At 47.4% G+C, this 20,338-nt stretch overlaps 1 protein-coding gene across 3 annotated transcripts in view; it reads left to right on the top strand.

Annotated features, from left to right (window-relative positions):
- Positions 1-221: 221 nt before the first annotated feature.
- The window catches only part of CACNA1I (calcium voltage-gated channel subunit alpha1 I), a 178,116-nt gene continuing 157,999 nt past the window's right edge, over positions 222-20,338 (top strand). For all 3 annotated transcript variants that reach the window (XM_074871112.1, XM_074871111.1, XM_074871110.1), the window contains exons 1-2: positions 222-276; positions 12,813-13,114. In XM_074871112.1, the coding sequence (XP_074727213.1) occupies positions 12,834-13,114 (281 nt within the window). In that variant the 5' untranslated portion in view covers positions 222-276; positions 12,813-12,833. The remainder of the gene's footprint in view (positions 277-12,812; positions 13,115-20,338) is intronic.

Raw genomic sequence — 20,338 nt, 5'->3', positions numbered from 1 at the left:
AGCCACGGATCTAACACAACTCCCCGCTTCTCGCCTGCAGGTTCTTTGCTCCCCATCACTCAGCTGATCCTGATCTTTTTTCTCCTATTTTTCCCCTCCCTGGGCACTGAGGTGTGTGTGTCTGTGTGTGAGTGTGCCTGTGTGCAAGGGGGGGAGGTGGGGGGGGGGCTTTTTTTTTCTTGGTGGGGGAATTTTTTCAAAGCGTCTTCGTTATTGTTTTATTTTGCTTCTCTGACTTGGACACTTCTCCCTTGGAGATTTCTTTTCCATGCAAAGGTAGGTGAGACGCATGCACACCTGGCTAACCTTATGTCTGTCTCGTTTCGCTTGGTTTTGCTGTCCTTTTAATAGAAAACTTGCGCCCACCCATGTACCTGCATCATTCCTGTTTTGTTTCATACCTGTTTCCTCTCTGGTGAAGTAAAGGCTGAGGGTAGACATGTCTGTAATGTTAATAATTCTGTCTTCCCAGAGAGGAAAGTTATTTCTCTGTGCATGTCCAGCTGTACGTGTATGTCCGTGTGTGGTGCTCATGTATGTGAGACTGCCTCTGTTTACCCAACAAGTAGCAATAATTGATTTTGGTGTGTGTTTTGGGCAGAGGTGGTGGTGGAAAGGGAACAACTGTGTGTCCAGCAGTTCAAGTCAATGAGCAATTGCAGCAGGAATGTCTTTCTCACACATATTCAGCAGCTCTTTATACATGACTATAAATGATACAAGGAGTGTGAATAATCCCAGGAATTTCAAATATAGCTCTGGTTAGTTTGTACTGTTATGATGGGGAAGGATGGTGGGAAAGAGGAAGGGTTACAAAATCTCCTCCCTGGAGAGGTAACTGTCTGAGACTTGTATATATATAACTTTTCTTAAAACCATCTCACTGTTTAGGGGCTTCTTGGGTTTGGGGTATTTTTTTCTTTGCAAAGCGGGAGTTAGGTCTTGGATTTAGGTTTCATAAATTGTCTTTTCTTGTTTTGTTTATGATTATTACTGCATTCAATAGTGTGTGCAACATCCAAAGTGTCTGAAAAGGGACAGGGAATAGAATGTACTTTAATATAGCAAATGCATCATCTTCTGTACATCACTGAAAGCTGTTGGCTGGAGTCAGGGGGAGAGATATGGAAGAATTAAAAAGAAGAGAACCAGAAATAATGTCAGGCATTGTTGACTGGCAATTATCTGGCATATTTTATGCCAATACTGGTTTTCGTAACACTCTTGATGGATACCTTTTGCTTCTTGGTAACAGCAGCTGTGTGAAAAGTACCAGGGGTTTAAAAAAAAAAAAAAAGAAAGAAAAAACCAACATGCATCGTTTCCCTGCAAATTATTACAAAGAAAAATGGTAAACATCAAAAAGCAGAACTTGCTCTGCATTTTCCTTCTGCTAATAGGAAGCGTTTTTCTCATTGATTTGGGGGTTGCTAGTGGTTCTGTATCTCTGTCGCTTAGAAGACTGCTATGTTAATTGTCAGTTGTTTCTGTGTGCTGTTGCAGAGCTCTTGGTCTTAAATTTGGGCTGGTGATTGAGGATTTATTATTTCAGAAGAAGGAAGGGGTCTGCTGACCCTCCACCCCTCTCACCCCTTGATGTTTTCACTCCAACATGTAAACTTCTCTGTCAGTGGAAGGAAATCTGCAAGCTAATTATCTTCTCAACATCCTACCCGCAAAGAAACTTCTAATTCAAAACATTGGGAAAGGAATTCAAGACCCCTGTTTCTGCCCCCCTTCCCCTTTATATTTTAAGGACACCTTCTGACCGTCTCTCCCCCACCCAGCACTGCCCCATCCCTCGGTCTGGGCAGGAGCACAGCCTCAGGCAGGAGGCAGCTGCCCGATGCCTGCAAGGGCTTATGCTGCTGGACTGAAAGCATTTATTTCTGTCTCCATTAAATAACATAATAGTTTCATGCCGTTGGCATCGAATCTGAGCTTCCTGAGAATGGCAGCTGTTCAAGCCTGTCGGTGAAAGTCCAGTGCCACGATCCTCTCCCCAAGGGAGGCAGGCAGGGATCGAATCTGGGCTTCGTGCTGGATTCCCTGCTCACTGGCAGGGCGTTTGCACTGGGCTGGCTGGGAGAGGGTGCAGTGTCTGTCCAGGAAAGCCTTGGCTCTGGCTGTAGGAGGAAAGTAGGGAAAAGCAGTTTTCCTGCAGATCTCACTGGAAGGCATGTGTCTGAGCACTGGCCACCTCAGTGCACCAGCAGATGCATATGTGCCTTGCCAGGAGATCTGCTGGTGAATATCTCAGAGGAGAGTCAGGGGGACAAGGAAGGAGCTTTGGTCTGCCACGTCTAAGCCGTTTGCCTTGGGAAGCCTGAATCAATCTACAGTGTCTATCATAAAGGGGGAGTTATGCCAACATGTCTTATGTTTTCTTACAAAATCTCCCCTTGTTGCTGCCTCAGGAGTGTTTTCAGGCAGTGGACCTGGCTGGAGCAGGGCCAGAACAGCCACAGCTGTCAAGGGAGTGAGGGGAGGCGTCACAGGAGGGGGGATGCTGATTCACAAGGAGCTCACTGCTTGCCTGTAGGTGTTTCTGGGTAGGCACAGTGGGCTTGGTTGGGATATGAGGAGACTGGTTGGGCTGCTTGGGGTGTATCAAAGTGCACCCATGATGCTGGGCAAGCTTTCCTGTGTCCCCACCTTTGTCCCCACCAAGAGCAGCACCTTCCTCACTGGTCCAGCCCTGGGCATCCTCAAAGCACTGGTAACACACCTTGTACCCCAGGGTGCAGCTCTGGCTTCTACTCTATTTCTGGGTGTTCCTTCCTCCCTTCCTTCCTTCCTCCCTCCCTTCCTTCCTCCCTCCCTTCCTCCCTTCCTTCCACCAACCCACTTCATGCCTGGCTGCATTACTGCTGCCTGATCTGGTTTTGGAGAACCTGTGTGTCCACATGCAGTGCGACGTGGTCCCAAGCTACAGCCCTACTTAGTGTTACAGCCCTGCCCTGTCACATCCACAGCAAGGTAGACCAGGAAGATATCCCAGACCAGGGTGACTTAGGTTGAGCCCTGGCCACCTTTGATTTTAGGAAAAGCCTGCAATTATGGGCTCTGCTGCAAAGAAGCCGTATGCTTGGTCAGCTTTTTCTCTTGGGTAAAAAAAGTGTCGAAACCAATTTTTAGTCATTTTTCTCAAAGAGAACAAGTATCTACAGCTGGAAACTCGTGAAATGCACACACAGTGTTAGGAATCTTTAAAAGAGCTGGCCTCTGATTTAAAATAAATTTTATCTTTTATTAAATCAAAGTCCTAATCCTTCAAATTTAAGCAAGCAGGTGAACTGCTGAACTTGCAGAGAGACTTGCTAAAACTGATGGGTCCGTGGATGGGCTCAGAAAACAAGCGGTGCAGGTGGATCTACAAGATCGGGTAGTACCATTTCTTAGCTGTGTTTTTCTAGAATCCATAGATAAGATAATGTTGGGCTGATTTTAGGAGTGTTCAAGATCTACAAAACTGAACCTGTTATTGGAAAGTAAAGGTTTCTTTTCTCAGTTATGCAGAGGTGCACAGTTGTTTATAATGACCTAATATAGTCAGTTTATTCATCTGTGTCTGACATGCCACGTTGAAGCTCTTAGAAATTGCAGTGTGGTTTGAAAAATGTCTTATACTGATGCAAAATTTATTTAAGCCCTCTAATCATAACTCAGACTGCATAAATCAACCCAATAACTTGGTAATAAACTCCTCACTTTCCCGGTACTCGTCAGGCCACCGTGTTTGAAGCACTGCAGTGTGCCCTGAAGAGCAATCAGTCCAGTGTTTCAGGGTCTAATTGCAATGAGGAGATCTCAGAAAATGTCTTGTCGCTTGCCTTGGTCTGGAAGTGTGTGCTGCTGTGGTGGTGCATGAGGGAGGTGGTCTCTTGGCTAAGCCAGGCTCAGTCATTGGGGCCTTTGCAGCCTGTGGGTGAGTGGATGTGCTGCGGGCTCTTGGTGTGAAACGCTGCTTATTGTTGTTTTCTGCAGAAGCTTGTGTTTCCCAGCTCCCACAGAGTGCAGTACAGCAGCCCAGTTTCCGTGTGACCAAGGCAGGATCAGAGGGGTGCCTCCAAAAGAAAAGCTTGTTTCCCTCTTATTAAGTGTGTGTGTGTATTAAAAAAATAAAAAGGCAGCTGGTCTCTGCTTCTGACATAACAATCATCTGCAGTGCAGGCACCACATCCTGCTCCATTGTGCCTTGATGTGCTATTGTGCCCCCTTGATGGGGGCATCGTGGGCAGGTCTAGCAAGGGGCATTTCCATGAGAAACCACTGGAACTTGGGGTTATGGCTATGTGGTTGAACAGGGTGGAGAGAGCTGCTGTCCTGCGCTGTTGGTAGCTGGTGAAGTGGTGAGTGCCAGGGATTTTGCTGCTGTGATGTGGATGTTGAAAATATTTGTGTGGTGTGATCATTGGGGCAGGGGGTGGGAGGTTTTTATTTTCTTTCTCTGAAGTGTCAGTGTTTGGCTGTGGCTAGAAAACAGCGCTGTATAGAGAGCACAGGTGGGGTTGGTGATATTAAACATTTCTCAGGTGTTGGGTTAGTGTGTCTTGCTGACAGGCTCCATTAAGTTGCTTTCCAGGACAGAGGTTAGGAGCAGATTTTCCTACAGGTCAAACTGGCAGGAATGGATGGGATCCTGTTTCTGCTGCTGCAGTGTGTGCGTGTGCAGTGTGTGCACGTGCGCAGTGTGCCCAGCATCATCTCGCATCTCTTCCCAGACCGGGGACCTTCAGAAGTGGTGATGCCCTCAATGGCTTGTCTTCCTTGGGCATTTTTTTTTCGTATTTTGCCTTTAGAGCTACTCTAAGTTTGCCAGTGGAGGTGGTGTGAGATGGGGGTTAGGGTAACTGTTTATGCACGCTTTTGGACTGAGTTTTCTTGCAAGGTTGTCTGCTATTGGGAGGGATTGGACTTGGACTACAGGGGTCCATTTCAGGTCTGTGGTCAGATATGCTTGCATTGGTGTCTTTGCTGCTTTTCAGTGATTTCTAGTCAAGCAACCATCCAAGCTTTGATTTTTTTTTTTTTTTCCTGGTGGCAGTAGGGAGAAAAGAGGACTTTTCAGGCTTACATAAATGAGTAGCAATGTCAGTAGTTAAATCAGGTGGGATGCAGGGAGCCATCACAAAGTCCTGGTCTGTCTACTGACCTAAGATTGAACGGGAGCCTGTAGGCCTCTGCAGAAGAGCTATCAGAGTTGCCTCCTCTCTGCTTCTAGATGATTCTCGTCTTCATAGCTACATTTCTCTCCCATATCCCCTCTCCCTTCTAGAGGCAGAGCCTTGGGCATCATCGCATTCCACATAGCTTCAGCTCCCTTCCTGTTTTTGTTTTTGATGTAGTTTGCTCCAAATGTGCATCTGGGTTTATGCAGATTATCTCCTTTGGAGGAAAAGGAGGTGGGGGGGAGGCAGTAATTTATAGGGAGAGGAGATCTGTGAGATGCTCCCCAAATCCCTTAGCACTGTGTTCCCTTTAGATGTGCTCCTTACTCTCTCATTACTCCCCACCTCCCTTTCCACCCGAGGGAATCGTCTCTCCAGATGTGAGCAGTGATGTGGGTTGGGACAAATTCTGGAGGTGGCGTGAAGATGTTTGTGCAGGGGTGGGAGGTTGTATCCTGTGCTGTTCTGTGACGGGAAGCAGGGGGTCTCCTGGGGTCCCCTCACTCCTTGTATGCTGCTGCTTTGCTACACCTGCTCACTGCAACAGGTCTTGAAGGGACACTGGGTCAGGCTGGACAGTGGGACCAGGACAAAAGGTGCAGAGAGGTTGGTCCAGGAAGGATGGTGTGAAAGGGCAGAGCTTCTCACTGCTGACTTAGCCCGGGTGGGAGTGACCAGCTTCGCCACATCCCTGGGCTGCCTTTTTCCATCCATTCTCAGTGCAGAAATGCACTGGCAGCTGCAGCACTGGGCACCATCTGCCCTCGTGGTGGGCAGGAGCTGCAGTTCTGTTCCCCCAGCATGGGCTTCTCCAGGAGGCACAGTCAAGGTATTTGCACATTTTGCCTCTCCTGTAAGCACTTCATATTCTGGCTCAAGGGCTGAGGGTGCGAGGACAGCCCCAAAGCTGTCATTGCTGGGAGCCTACGAGACGATTATCTTCCACTATCATCACGAGACCACTATCATCATCCTCATCAGACCCATCTTAGTTGACATCTTCATTGCTGATCTGGAGGAGGGAGTAAACAGCATGTTAATGACTTTCCCAGATGATGATAAAACAGGTTTTTGCCTGCCAGTGGGGATGCAGCAAAATAACACAAAGGGAACTAGCGAGGTCAGAAAGATGGGCAGAAAATAACATAATGAGATTCATCTTAGGAAAAATGCAAGCTAATGCATCTGGGGGCAATGTAATCTGAAACACGCAGTCTGAGGACCTGGTGAGGGCAGGGAGGGGACGGCACATGCCACGAGACCAAGGTGTGACGGTAGATGGCATATCAGACATGGGCTTGCAGCATGACGGGGCCAGCAACAGAGACATCACGATGGCAGCCCGCCTCTGCAGCCGGCCCAGGCGCCAGCCCTGCGGGAAGGCTGTTCTTGGCACATCATTATCGGCAGAGCATTGGTAGGCGAGAGGCGACTTTCAGTGTGGATCTGCACAGAACGACCACAGGGCTAGGGAGATTAATTTATGAGCAAGGATTAAGTGCTAAAGATGTGTAGCTCGGCTAAGTGGTGGTTTAAGTGAGAGGACATGACAGGAATCCACTCATGTGAAAGGTGCCCGCGTGCCTGAGGAGGAGGCATTGCTGTGAGCAGGGCAGACCAAAGAGGATTGCAGGTAGTGAGGTGGGCAGGTTGGAAAGGGAAAATACTGGCTCTGGGGCAGAACCTCCCATGGATGGGTCTGTTAGAGTGGGGAGTCATCTCCAAAGGGAGATTTTGGGGTGTCTGTTTATTTGGGACACCGAAAATGAAAATGTTTTGTTGAAAGCAAGCGTGCATATTCTCTGGGGACCTGAGAGCTAAGGCTGAGGTCTTCAGTACCACTAACCTCTGGGTCTCAAACACCCCACATAGTTAAGACCAGGTAATGATTTTCCACCAAGAAACCTCCTTTGCCTCTGTACCTCCTCAACCGAAAGTGACCATGTTACTCCAGTGCCTTTTCTTCTCTCATTGTTTACCTTTTCCCCATCTCTCCAGCAACACCTTTACTGGTCTCCACAACATCTCCTTCAGGCTTGGCCAAAAGCTTCTTGGCAGTGTACGCAGATCCCTACTTTGCTGTGCCAGGGATGTGAACCAGAGGCATGGCCAGGATGGGGCTATCCCAGCGATGCAAGGGGGAAATGATATGGTGGACATCAGCTGTGATGATAAGGGTGTGAAAGTTCACCCTCATCTGGGTGACAGAAGATCTGGGCTTGCTCTTCCTACAGCTGTGGGGTGCTGTCTGTGGTATGGGTTGAAGTCAGGGTACTGACAAGGCTTCAGGACAGGTAGTTTGCTTATCTTTATTTTGTCCTGTGCTGACCACACTGCTCCTTCCCCTGCTCAGTGGATGGGGGAGTTTCTTCTGCTCCCTGTCCCGAGCAGGAGGAGGAATCCAGAATCACCAGGGTGGAAAAGGGGAAGCTGTTAAGCTCCTGAGCAAATCTGGCAGAGGGTAATAATATGTGTGGAGATAAGGCACAGCAATCACCCAGCTTGCAGCTGAAAGGCAACAGGTCATGGACGTTTGACCAGGCAGGGCAGCTGGGAGACCCTGTCTCTGGTGCAGGCCATGGATGGTGTGTTTCAGGGGTGCGTGGGCACACTGTCACCTGTGAGCGATGGATTCGGGTGCCATTTGAAATGCTTTCTGCTGGGTTCTGCCACGTCCCATTGCATTAGTTGGTGCTGAGATGATGGAGATGTAAAAACTCATTTTTCAAATTAGCTGCAAATAAAAGTGACCCTGTTCCTTGCTGATACTCATACACCTCCATGCACATACAGGCAGACGAGAACAGGCGCTGCCTCCCATGAACAGGCAGAGAAACATGCCGATGCCAGATGAACATAAACACAGAGGGAGCCGTGTACCACTAATTATATTGTACCACTGCAAATGCTCAAAATGTGAAACCTGTATGACTAACACATCCCCACAGCCAGACGCATGCATCAAAGATAACACACAACCGGCGCTTGCCATTTATAGCAACAAACAAACACAGGCTCACAACTGTGTACAACAGACCACCCCGGGAGGCACACGTGCATACGCAGCTACCGAATGGGGTCACCCATATGCATTCATAAATATGCCACGCAATCAGAAACGTCCTTAAATAAGTCCAGGTTTCTGTGAAGCTGACCGCAAGAGCCATGCCCCAAGATGCTCGTCAACTTTCAGATGGATGTTTGTAGATAAATAAATACATGCATCAGGGGTGCTGCTCTGATTGACGGGGCCGTCTTGCTCTCCCCTGCAACGCCAGCTGGAGGTTGCAATTTTTGTCCCTCTTCTGCAAGGATGTTATGGGGTGTTAGCAGGATGTGTGGCTGCTGCTCTTCCTGCCGCTTCTGAGTGAATGATTGTGATGGATGGTCTGTAAAGGACTTGTGTCCCCTCAGGATGGGAGGTGCTGTATACAGGTAAGGCTGCTCTGAAAGGAAATATGCTCTGCACTTTCATCTCAGCTGTGGGCCCTGGTGTTGCCCATGCGAGCAGTGTGCAGGCAGGAAGGGATGGCCCTGGGTCAGCGTGGGCTGGTGAGGGATGCAGAGTTAAGGATGGTGGGGAGGAAGGTGAACCCTGTGGATGCTCTGACATGGGAGGAGAGATGTCCTGCTGTGCTCTGGGGACCTCTCTCCAGTATTTCCCTCTCCTGTCTGGCTGCAAAAGGCTCTTTCACTGGCAAGATGCAATAGTCTCCCCTATCCTGTCTCCACCCTAGAGGTTTTCAGGAAAGGCCTGCATGGGCATTGCAAAGGTCCTATCAGCCCTCCCTCACCCACAGTCCCTGAAGGCTCCTCTCTGCCCAAACCCCTGCCAAGGAGGGGTGGTGAGGAGCCAGGAGACTGCTTCAGCTGGGATGTGATGCCTGCAGAACACCTTGGGCTGACTTGCTCATGGTACCTTGGTCGACTGTGGCATGCCTGGCAGGTCGTGGCATTAACAGCCCCGGGATGCCAGCTGCAGCCCCGGGGGGCAGCATGTCTCAGCAGAGACCTCTCTGAGCAGCACACACCAGGAGGTGACATCCGCCTTTGGGAACAGATACCTCCAGTCTGAAGCACTTCCCCTAAATTGTGACATCTCTTTTTTCTCCCAAGCAATCTCCCCTGCTCATTAACTCCACTGCTTCCCTTGCTGCTTCAGAGCACCCTTCTCCCCTCTTCCCCAGTGGAGTCCAGCAGGACCGGGTGCTTTCTCTGAATCAGGGAAGAGCTGAGCCAGAGGCTGGCTGCTTCTCCTGTGCCTGCCAAGTCAATGAGCTCCCTGCCAGCTCACGTGTCTGGGGCAGGTGTGCATGCCAGATGCAGGACCAGCAGGGGCTTGGCTCAGGATGGTGGTGGTTTTAAATGGCCCTTGGGGACGGATGGTGGGAGGAGGAGTACAGACTTGAGACCTGTCTCCAGGGAAGGCTTTGGTGCAGGCTGTGCAGGGAGAGAAGCAGGAAGACCGCCAGCCCACAAATACCTTCCCTTCCTCTGGGAGGGAAGTACAGTGGATGTAGCATTGTTTCTCCAGCAGTATGTAACTTCTGCAGGGGAATGTTTTTGTGCATTTGGAGGGCATTTGTCTAGAAAAGAAAAGTCAAGGGTGGGGAGGATTTGATTTTCATTGATTGGTCTGGCCTGCCACCGACAGCTGGGAATAGACTTGCCTGAGCCAAAGGTTGAGTGGGAAGAACATGCATCTGACCACCCCATAACCATCTAATTGTACTCTTGTATTGCCCTTGTCACAGTAAGCAGCACTGCACAAAGGGGAGGTTAGAGGCATCCCAAAAGTGAGTTCTGGAGCCTTATAATCCTGTCTGGTCTTATTACTATCTTTTATCTGGGTAGGAACCCTCTCCATTGATGCACGTTTTTCAGTGTATGCAGATGTGTGCATGTGGCAAACTCGCTCCTCTTTGGGCCTCTCCGGGGCTGAAATATTGTAGCAGGCTCACTCTAACCAAGTTACACAGCAATGCTACAACATGGGAAGGTCAGTAAATGCAATCCAAGAGAAAATATCATCATTGCATCAGTTGCAGCCTGGCCAAAATAGTGGAAATATCTGATTCCAACCTCCACATCTGAGCTGGTAGTGGTGAGGACCCTGGATCTCTCTCTGGCAGGAAAACCACTCCCACTCTGAAGCTGACTCAGGAGGACTGACTCAGCGTAAAGAGCTCAGAAGTGCCCCACTGCTTGGATTTCCCCTCTTCTTCTTTTGACACAGCATATTAATCCTGCTTAATGTAGGAAATATACCATGATCACAGCCTTGGGGCTGGTTTGGGTGGCAGAGCAGGATTTAGTATTGGGAAGGAAAGGAGTATTACTCACATCTCCAGTGCGGCAGCTGTCATTCAAGGACTGTATTTAGCTTAAGGCCTTCCAAAGGGGTTCACCTGGCTCTGTGTCCGTATGACCTCTAACGAGTCACTCTGGGCTGCACAAATTGGTGCAGCTACTACCCAATTTGTGCACGTGTGTTTGACATGGGCAGAGCTGCATCCCAAAGTGGTAAGATGGAGAAGAGGCCCTGAATGTTTACTTGGAGGGAAAGAAGGGAAATGCCGATGAGGTTGTTTCTTCCATTCCTTTGCTCAGTTGTATTGTTAATTATGAAGCTTTGTACATCACAGTTTGGAATTGTCATGCCCGCATCAGCATGGATGCTCTGAGCACCGTAATAAGTCATTCCTCCTGCCTGTGCCTGCTAACCTTTCTCCTCCATGTTGTTAATGGGAAAGAAGCTGGACTCAGCCACTGCATGTTAATAACCTGCAAGGGAGCCAGCTCAGAGCAGGCCATGGGGAGCTGGTGGGAATAGGGAACAGAAAATGTACAAAAAGTTGCATAGGAGGTCAGAATTAAATACCTGGTGAAAGTGAAAACAGAGGTGCTGGATGGTGGGAAGGATGTGCTGCCACTTTTGTCATAGGGGCTAAAAAATTATGAACAGCATCCCAAAGCCGGTCAGGAGGCACAATACCTGTTTCTTTCCAATAGCTGCAGGCCTTTGGGGTAATGAATTCAGAGTCTCTGTGCTATCCCCTCAGGGACACTATGTCTGCTTTTTAAACCTCTGCAATTGCTGCTCTTTTTTCTGACAAATACCAAGCCTCGAAGAACAAGCAAAGCTTTGGATCAAAGTGCTTGTTGAAAGCAGGGGGCTGAGAGAACAGAGTGGGTAGGCAGAGCTCGCAGGGTCTTAACCGGGGATGACGGGGGACTGCAGCCCATGGCGGAAAGGTTGGCTGGACCTGGCAGGTGAGTGCTGTGGAGGGCACTGGAGATCATGGTCCCAGCAGTATGGGCATCAAAGGGTTCTCAGACTGAAACATCGAGGGTGCAGCATGCCAAAGCAGAGCAGCGTCAGCAGAGATGTACATGGGCTGCATGCTCCTAAAGTGAAGGAAACTGAGCCAAGTGCCTGGGAAGATACTCTGTGGCCAGGAGATGAGGAGATGAGGTCTGTGCTGGGGATCTTGGTGACAGACACATCCTTTCCTGCTGCTGATTGGCCCTCTTTGTATTGCAGTGTGTCTGAGGGCTCTTGTGTTGCTTTTAAACCTGTACTGGTAGCATGGGCACTCCAGACACTTGTGCATGCCAACAGGGTGAAACGAAGAAAGCGCCCATCAGGCTACCATCGGGCCATCCTTGGACAAGCTCTCTTTCCTAAGAGTGTCCCTCTAACACCCCCCAGATCCAGGCCTTGGAGTTTATTTCATTCCCCTCACCTTGACAAGCCACTTCCACTGTGCTATTCAATGGACATTTGGCTTTGCATTTTCCCAGAACAAGGCCACTGTTGGGTGCAGCCAGCCAGCAAAGTGATGTTCTTTAGCAAAAGCACTGTGCTCTGCAGTACTCGGGTGCCACCAAGCGTAAGACCTATTCTGCTCTTCCTATGTTCACCTGCACTCTCTGACCATTCTGCTTAGTTGAATAATTTTTGCAACCTGTGTTCATGGTGCTTCCACTGCCCCGGCAAAGGAGAGCTCCACAAGCTCCAGTAAAGGGTGCTTAATATTTAATCCCACTTCTGGTTTGTGTTACACCTCCCTGTTTGAATGAGTGACTGTTCTGTATGGGTTTGACATGCATTTGCCAGTGTTGATCTGAAAGAGTCTGCCCAACATGGCACGAGGCCAACCCGTTGTGTCTCTGGGTGGGAGAGGGCATGCGTGGGGCATCAGAGCTGAACCTGGAGTTGGCAGGACTGTGTGAGGGACTGCAAGGGCAGGGTGGCTGTGTTGTGTTAGGATGGGGCCATGCCGCTCCAAAGTGCAGTGCTCCGTTAAGGTGCTCAGGTTGTCTCCAAAAGAGTTGGCACCATCACCTGAGATGGTACAGCACCATGCCAGGGTGTCTCAGGTGCTACAGGGATGATTTAAATAGTTAGTGATGGAGAGGACTAGTCAGAGGAGTCTTGGTGGAAAGAGGGACTGGCAGAAAAGAGTTTCGGTTAAAATTTCTTCAACGCAAAGTGCGACTGTGGTTTATTGCAGTGTCAGAGCTGTCAGTCCTGCAGCTCTCCCCTGCTCTGAACTCGCTGAAAGAACACGGGTGTGCTGTGCTTTTGCTGATGATTCCTCATGGGGATTTCATTTCTTGTTCTCCCCTCCTCTCCAGGGGTTCTTGCTTGCGGCTGGCATGGCAGAGTACGTCCCCCAGCCTCCCACCACCTGGCCTGCAGGCCCACAGCCCCCTCACGCCTCTGCCATCTGCCCACTGGAGCCTGTCGATCTGGGGGTCTTGGAGCAACAAACGCCGCCAGAGCAGCTGCCGTCCTCCCTGGAGCTGGGTGAGGATGAGGAGGTCACCTCCCCGCCGGACCCTGATGTCCCCTACCCTGACTTGGCCCCCGTTGTCTTCTTCTGCTTGAAGCAGACCACCAGCCCACGGAACTGGTGCATCAAAATGGTGTGCAACCCATATCCTTTCCGAACTGCCCCTTCTCCCTCCCCACCTCCTGCTCCGTCCTGCCCCATCCTTCCCTCCCTCTCCCTGCCCTCCCAGGGCACCTGGCAGGTAAGGAATGACGTTTCATACATCTGTAACGACCTGCTTTGTTCTTTGCTTGTGTTTAAACAGAACCTCAGCTGTTTTAGTGTGTGATCAAAAGAAGCTGATTATGAAAGAGGGGACTTCAGAGAGAGCTGCTGACAGCCCCAGTCACAGGGGACAGGGTGAGGGGAGAGGGGAGGAGTGAGGAGAGATATTTTAGAATATGTTCTTCCCCTTCCCGGCTCCCTTTTCACCTCTGCCCTGGGACAGAGCAGGAGTTGCTAGCCCGTGAACTTGTTGGCAGGATCCACAAATGGCAGAGGTATCTTGTCCCTCTGAGCATACAGGCTTTAGTGAGAGCTCATCTTGCCCTTGGTGAAGGAACCATCGCTCCTGGACCTCAATTGCAAGGATACCTTACCTTTTCATCTAGCACATATCACTGTCCTGCCAATGTCTTGCTCTGATCCCTGGCCAGGAATGAATGGGAGAATCTGTTCAGAGTTTGATGCTGAGCCCCATATGCCCTGGGAGAGGTCCCTGGCACATGAGCACATCCTTCCTTCGCATGGGAGGTCAGCAGTCACACACGTGTCACCATTCACACTCAGTGCCTGGATTACAAGGAGACCCCTGCAACCCACCAGTGCAAATGATGACCACCTGCATGTCTCATTAGCACTGAGGCTGCTAGGAAGCAACGGCCTCCGTGGCTCTTGAGTCTGATGCAATATACAAAAACAGTTGGAGGGCACTTCGTGTTCTGTGGACTGTGGGACCCTTCATGATGGGGAGGAAGTGGAGAAGAAGCTGAATCATTGGAGAGGTTGGTCTGAAGTTTTACTTGAACCTTTTTCTGGCTAGAAATCTCAAGTGATGGCACTTTCTACCTGGAAGTTTCTTAGTTCCCAGTTAGGTGGGTATTATCTATAAGGATACTTGTTATGGTTTTGATGCTTTGGCTTCTAGATTATATCTGAGTGTCTGGGCACACAGCATAGACTCGCAAAATGTTTTTAAGAGCCTTTTCAAGTGCCAAACCTCAGGTAAAGTCTTGAGATGCTGTCAGCAATAACAGATGACCTTAGATGGCTTATGAATCTGGAGACTTGTTTCAATTTCAAATGTAGGAAAAGGTTTGGGTTTCAGTTCTGAGCTCTTGTCTTAAAGTTCAGAAGCCCTTAAAAAGGTGTTGCAGTCTCAAGCCCACGTTATGACTGAGAACCTGTTGGAGGTTTAGGTTTTCTGCTTTCCTTTCTACTGGCTGCTCCTTAAAGTTTTAAAACTTTGTGTTGAATTATGCATTGCTTTTCAATCACTGTGTGTCTGCACTAGTTATTATGTCTTGGGAATCTTGTCCCAGCATGCGGTAGGCTCAGAGTAAAGCATGAGAGATTTGTGTCTCGGTGAAAAGGCTGGATTCAGGAAATGAGAGAAGAGTATGGGTTTAGAATGAAGATTTGCTCTTGAATGGGAGAATGAGGTTGTGGGGGAAGAAGAGAAGAGCTTGTCCCTATTTCTGACTAAAAAAATCAGTTAAAACATTCCCTCCAATTTGGTATATAACAAGGAGTTTGCTTTAAGGTGTTGGAGCTGTGTTATTCAAGGAGTTGGGTACTGTATGTCCATTTTAGTGTTTAAATATTACTTTTGTTTTAACCCTCAGACAGGTATGCTACTTGACTCTGAAAAGGACTTTTTCATAGTAGAAATTATAGAAAGAAGGAAAAAGCCTCATTCATTCATTCATTCATTCACCTGTTGATGACATTACACCTGGCTACATGTGACACTAGAGTGTGAAGGGCAATGCTGGGGCTGCTGGAAACCTTTTGAAAGGGTTGTTTCAGACCTGTGATTTCAGCTGAACTGTGTGAAGTTAGGAGATTACTTGAAAAGTAGAGACTGAGTGGAGAGGATTCAACTCTTCTTTTGATTCCCCCCTACCCCCTGTGGTCCTCATTTTGAATGGATTATGCTGTAAGTAGTTTCCATAGCTTTTTTTCAAATGAGGGATTGTTTCTGCACCCTACAGGTTTTTTGCAGGTAATCATATGTTCTTGGCATCACACTTTTTTTTTAATAGCACCATAGAAATGGTACAGTTCCATGGCCTGGCAGCACATCACTCACCATGGTCTCACCCCTGGCTGGGAATGAGCCCCTTTGTAAGGGATGCTTCTATGCAAGTCAAATTGTGTCTTCTAATAATTTATATGCTTGCCTGCTTTTTCCCTGTCTGAAGTTTTTCATCCCTGTTCTATTGGGCTATTGGGTCTCCAATGTGCTTGTGCCAAGCAGGGGCAGGCTGAGTCACTGTCGCAGGGCAACACCTGGGCTATCCTGAAGATTCAGCAAAAAAGATGGGTCATTAAATAAAAGCCTCTTAATCTTCTCATTGACTTTCTACTAGGCCAGAGCTTCATGATCATTGTTATGGAAGTACTGTCAATGAGACTTAAAATGGAAGCTCTGATCATTAAGGACTATGTAGCAATTTTTGTAAGCACAAGGTCATTAACCACCAAATTTCAATTTAGGTAATTGCATTCTACCTACTTAAATCCCCCTCCTCTGAAGATTATTTTTACTTCCATGAGCAGTCCTGCAATTTTGTTATGTGCTATTAAACAACTGCCATATTCCTTTGCTGCAGTGCAGTAAGAGGCAAAAGAACCACTTATATCCCTGTTTTAAAATCACTTCTGGATGCATATTGGCGTATAAATATGTACTGCTGTTATTGCAAAAACTGTATACCCTAACTCCCTTTTAAGATAGGGACTATGCTCCATGTGAAACTTGCAGTGTTTGTCCCCAAAAGGGTATTTACTGTGCTTTTTGCTTTTTGCCATTGTGCTGTGCAGTGAAAAGGAGCCTGATGCTTTGAAGTTAGGTGGTTACGCATTTCTAGGTGACTTTACATAGAGCGTGAATGAATGCTTGAATTATACTAGTTTATTGGTGAGCAGTTTTGGGGGTTTTTTTAAATCCTGCTTAACCTTGTTAGATACAGGTAACTGCTGTGTAATCAGCTGGGTACGCAATGCAATGCAACCTGGAGCCTGGCTTGGATCCTGCTAAGTGTGCCTGTCAGAAGGGAGTCCGGCGTGATGCAGCACATGAGTAACCTGCCAAACAGTTTGTTTAGGTTGATTTCTGTTTTGATGAACAGGGAGAAGGCTAGCTGCTCTGAGTTGCAGACCATGGGGCTGTTGCAGCTACAATGTTAACACAGTCAATATTTGAGATAAGGTTATGAAAGAGGCTGTAAGATTTTTTCCTTTTAAGAAACCTAAACTCCATGCCAAATAGGATTTCAAGTCAAGCTCAGAGGGGAAATAGGGTGAAAAGTGTGAAAACATGTTTCCAAAACAACTGCGTAGCATTCATCTTATAAATTTATAAAGTGTTTGGGACTAAATAAAGGCCATGCCACATGGTGCCTTACAAATGGATCCTGATGCACTTTGCAAATTATGAGAAGATTGAGAGAGATGCCTGGACGTCTGCATTGCTGTTTGACTCCTTGGGGTTCCATAAAGACTTTATACTTCATCTATCTCTAGGGTCAAATGCAATAGATTTGGTTTGTCCTTTGAGCCTTTCTTTAAAAGAAACTCTTTCCAGGAGGCCCAGACCTCCCTTTGCTGTCATATCTATAATATTGACATGACAGCAAGAGCAAGAGTGAAGTGTGCCATTAAAAAAAAAAAAAATCAATGCTAAAGCTCTAGCAGTAACAAGATAGGCTCTGCAGTTCACCACTCCGTCATTTCCTTGCTTTTTGTTATATACCAGCCCTCTTCCCTCGTTTGTGAAGTGTGTTGGCCATTTGTCTTCTGTTTTGCTCTCAGGCAGTGTTACGTTTCCAGTTGATTTCAGTGGTGTAGGAGTAGTGGGTCAGATCCAGTTGTGCAAAAGCTTATATACACAATTTTTAGTACTGGGAGCTGTGTTTTATAGGGTATAGAGCAGGGTGGCTTCTTGAAACTAGTATGACTGCTTGTGTGTACTGAGGGAGCTGCCTTGTAGCTCATTAGATTTAAAGATCCCCCAAGGTAGGGGCTTTGCCATCGTACCTGTCCGTAAAAGTCCTATCACACTTCTGGGGGTACCTTTCCTGTAACTTGTACTGGCAGCTGTATTGGCTTGGGCTATGTGCTTGGTGCTCAAGGAAACAGGACTGGCGTTGAGAATATTGATGGGGAACTGAAAAAACCTACAAATTTATTCCCCACCTCCTCCCTGCCAGGTGCCACAGATATCACTTATATATGAGCCAACTGACCATAGGATGGCTGTTGATGGCAACAGTGGTGTTTCAGGCTGGCACTGCCCTATGGGAGTGAAGTGGAGAATCAAACGCTGGAGGACAAAGTAAGTGATGTGTGTGTGGACTGGTAGTTGATACTTCTCTTGGTGACGTTAAGCAGGCAACGCCATGATGCGTGGAGACCCTGTGCTGCCAAAACGACCACTTTTCAGCTGACACATGTGGCTGAGGGGCTGACAAATGTTTTGCTCATTAATAAGCTTTGGGTGAGTACGTGTGTGATATATTTCACCCTGGTCAAATACCAGTTTGGGCAATTTTTGTGCAAGTGAAATTTTATGTGCAGATTCTGTAGTGTGTTGTACTTGTTTCTGTCTTAAGCTGTTGCCTTGTGTACTGTTAAACCCTGGATGCAGGCTTCATAACATTTGGATGTAGTTAATTAATAAGCAAACACCAGCTGCAAATTTATTGCAAGTCTTGTAATAGTTGATATGTCTTAAGGCCTGAGCTCCTGTAATCCTCTGAGGTTTACTTTTCTTTTTAGATGTATACATTTATTTATGTGTGTATATATAAAAATAATAAAAAAAGAAAGGTTCCTACCTCTCTAGTAGGTAGAGAAAAGCTTGGAAATATGACCAGAGGTATAATAATGTATCAAAAATTGAGTTGCTTATGAATTTTAAGCAGCATTCATCATTCTTGAGGACCTAGGGATCATGGCTTTCCACTCTTGGGGTCAGCAATACCAGCTTTTATGTGCATACCTAGAAATTACTAAAATGCATATATTATTCCTGCTTCTCCATTTTAAAGACAGATCTCTCCTGTCTCTCTTTGCAAATCTAGCTCGGAAGACAGGTGAAGAGTCTGGCACTTGTTTGAGGACCTGTGATAGCTTTGTATCATTCTAGGTAATCAGGCAAATGTTGCTGCTGTGCCTTTAAGAATGGATTGATTTCTGTTGATTACACAGCTCTGTAGACCTCCTTCCAGACAACAGATATATCTGTATACCCAAGATCCAACAAGTACAAGGTGATTTTTTTTCTGTAAGAGGTTATATAAACCTCTCTGCACTCCACAACATGCTAAATCAACTTTACAGTTGCTCCTGTTGTATGGAAAACTGAGCTGATCCAGAGCTCTCCAGGGGACATGTGGTGTCGATGGCATTGGTGTTCGTCTGGGCATGTGCTGAATGCTTTTCAAGCTTTAAAAGAGGGCAAGCCAGCTTTAGATCCTGCTAGGTTTTCTGCCACTCTGCCAAGCTCCCTGCTGGTGGAATGAAGTTTCCTATTAGAAAATAAGGGTGACTTCTAATAAGCCAATAGTCCGTAAACTTGATTAATATTTGAAGGCAATGCATGCATTGGGCCAACACGGCCATTTCCCCAGGACCAATCTATCCTCAAATATTCTCCTCCCCTTTTGTGTTAACAATTTTAAAGCAGACATTTCCTATGCTTGTGAACTGACCCTTAATTTCCCTGTTAATTCTCCTCTTGGAAATCTGGCTGGACTTCACCCCATCAAATTCTACCTATCTGAAAACCAGGCATTTAGGCTCTCCATAGATATTTGACAGGCTGGCATCTGTAGCAGGAAATTCAGCACGCTTAACTTAACCCCTCCTGTCAGAGAGCAAAGTCACTCTCAACAGGTGCCTATTTTGTCTTCTTTACTGAAGAGGGAGTTTCTGGATAGCGGGCTGTGGGGATTGCTGGCTAGCATCCTGGGCTGCCTTTAGGATTGCTATGCTGTTTGGCTCCCCAGATGCTATGGAGGGAGGCAAAGGGAAAGTCAGGGAGCAGGTTTAGTTTTGAAAATGGTGCAGTCTGAAAACTAGTTCTGTAAATTCCAGCTTCTTTCCTGGGATAGAAACCCTGTTTCGTGGTTGTGGTTGGTCAGCAGAGGCACGTGGCAGGGGGAGCATGATAGTGCTCAGGACCTGCACAAGTAGTTAGGAAAGAAGCTGCCTCTGCAAAACTAATGACAAGGGAGTGTCATTAATGTGGGTTGTTCGATGTGCAAGTTTATGATAGGAAGTTTAGAGGGATCGTTTGCACAGTCAGACGTGGTGTAAATGGAATTTAAACTCAATGCATTGTCATTAGTAGCACACAAGGGATGGATATTTTGAAGGGGAATTGCATGCTTGTGATCTGTAAGAAACTGGCTCGGTTGGTGTGTATGTGAGATGTACACAGTTCCAAGCAAGTAGGCAGATGTAAAGGGATGAGGTCTAAATTTGGCTGGCTTGCAAGCTGGCCCTGTGTATCTAAGCACAAATACTGAGACAGGATATCTCACTGCCTCCCATCCCTTTAGCTTATTCTCTGAAGGTTTTTATAGTGAGAAGTCAAAGACCATGGTTTGGAAATAAAGCAAGACAACAGCACAAACAAAACGAGAGCTCTGACTGTCCGAAGCTTTAATGACCATGGGGTCTAACAAAATCAGAAAGAATGCTTAAGAAGTTCTTAGTGAATACCTACCGTCTTCATGCAAAGCTCTGAGCATTTTCCCTGTTACTGAAGGATAGATTCCTACTGTTGGAGGAAGGGCTAACTGCAAAATAGTGAAAGGAAACTGTGTTTTAAGAAAGGGGTGTCTTTTTTCCTGTGTGTACGATGTACTACCCTGTTTCCCCAATACATGCCAAAAGCAATAAAAGACCTGCTAATGCTGCATGCTCTGATGCTTCAGGAAAGTGCTGCTAGGACTCCTACTGCAACAGCTTTTAATGAGGTATCTCAATGTGGTCCCTGGATTTCTGGTCAATGAATGTGGAGGGTGTGGGGAAGCAGGTGGGAGAGAGTAGAGGATGACAGTCACATCCTTGTCAGGTGTAAATCACTGTTCTGCTGTA

This window comes from Strix uralensis, chromosome 5, assembly GCF_047716275.1.
Source record: "Strix uralensis isolate ZFMK-TIS-50842 chromosome 5, bStrUra1, whole genome shotgun sequence".
NCBI lineage: Eukaryota > Metazoa > Chordata > Aves > Strigiformes > Strigidae > Strix > Strix uralensis.
This window is presented reverse-complemented; position numbering and strand designations above follow the sequence as displayed.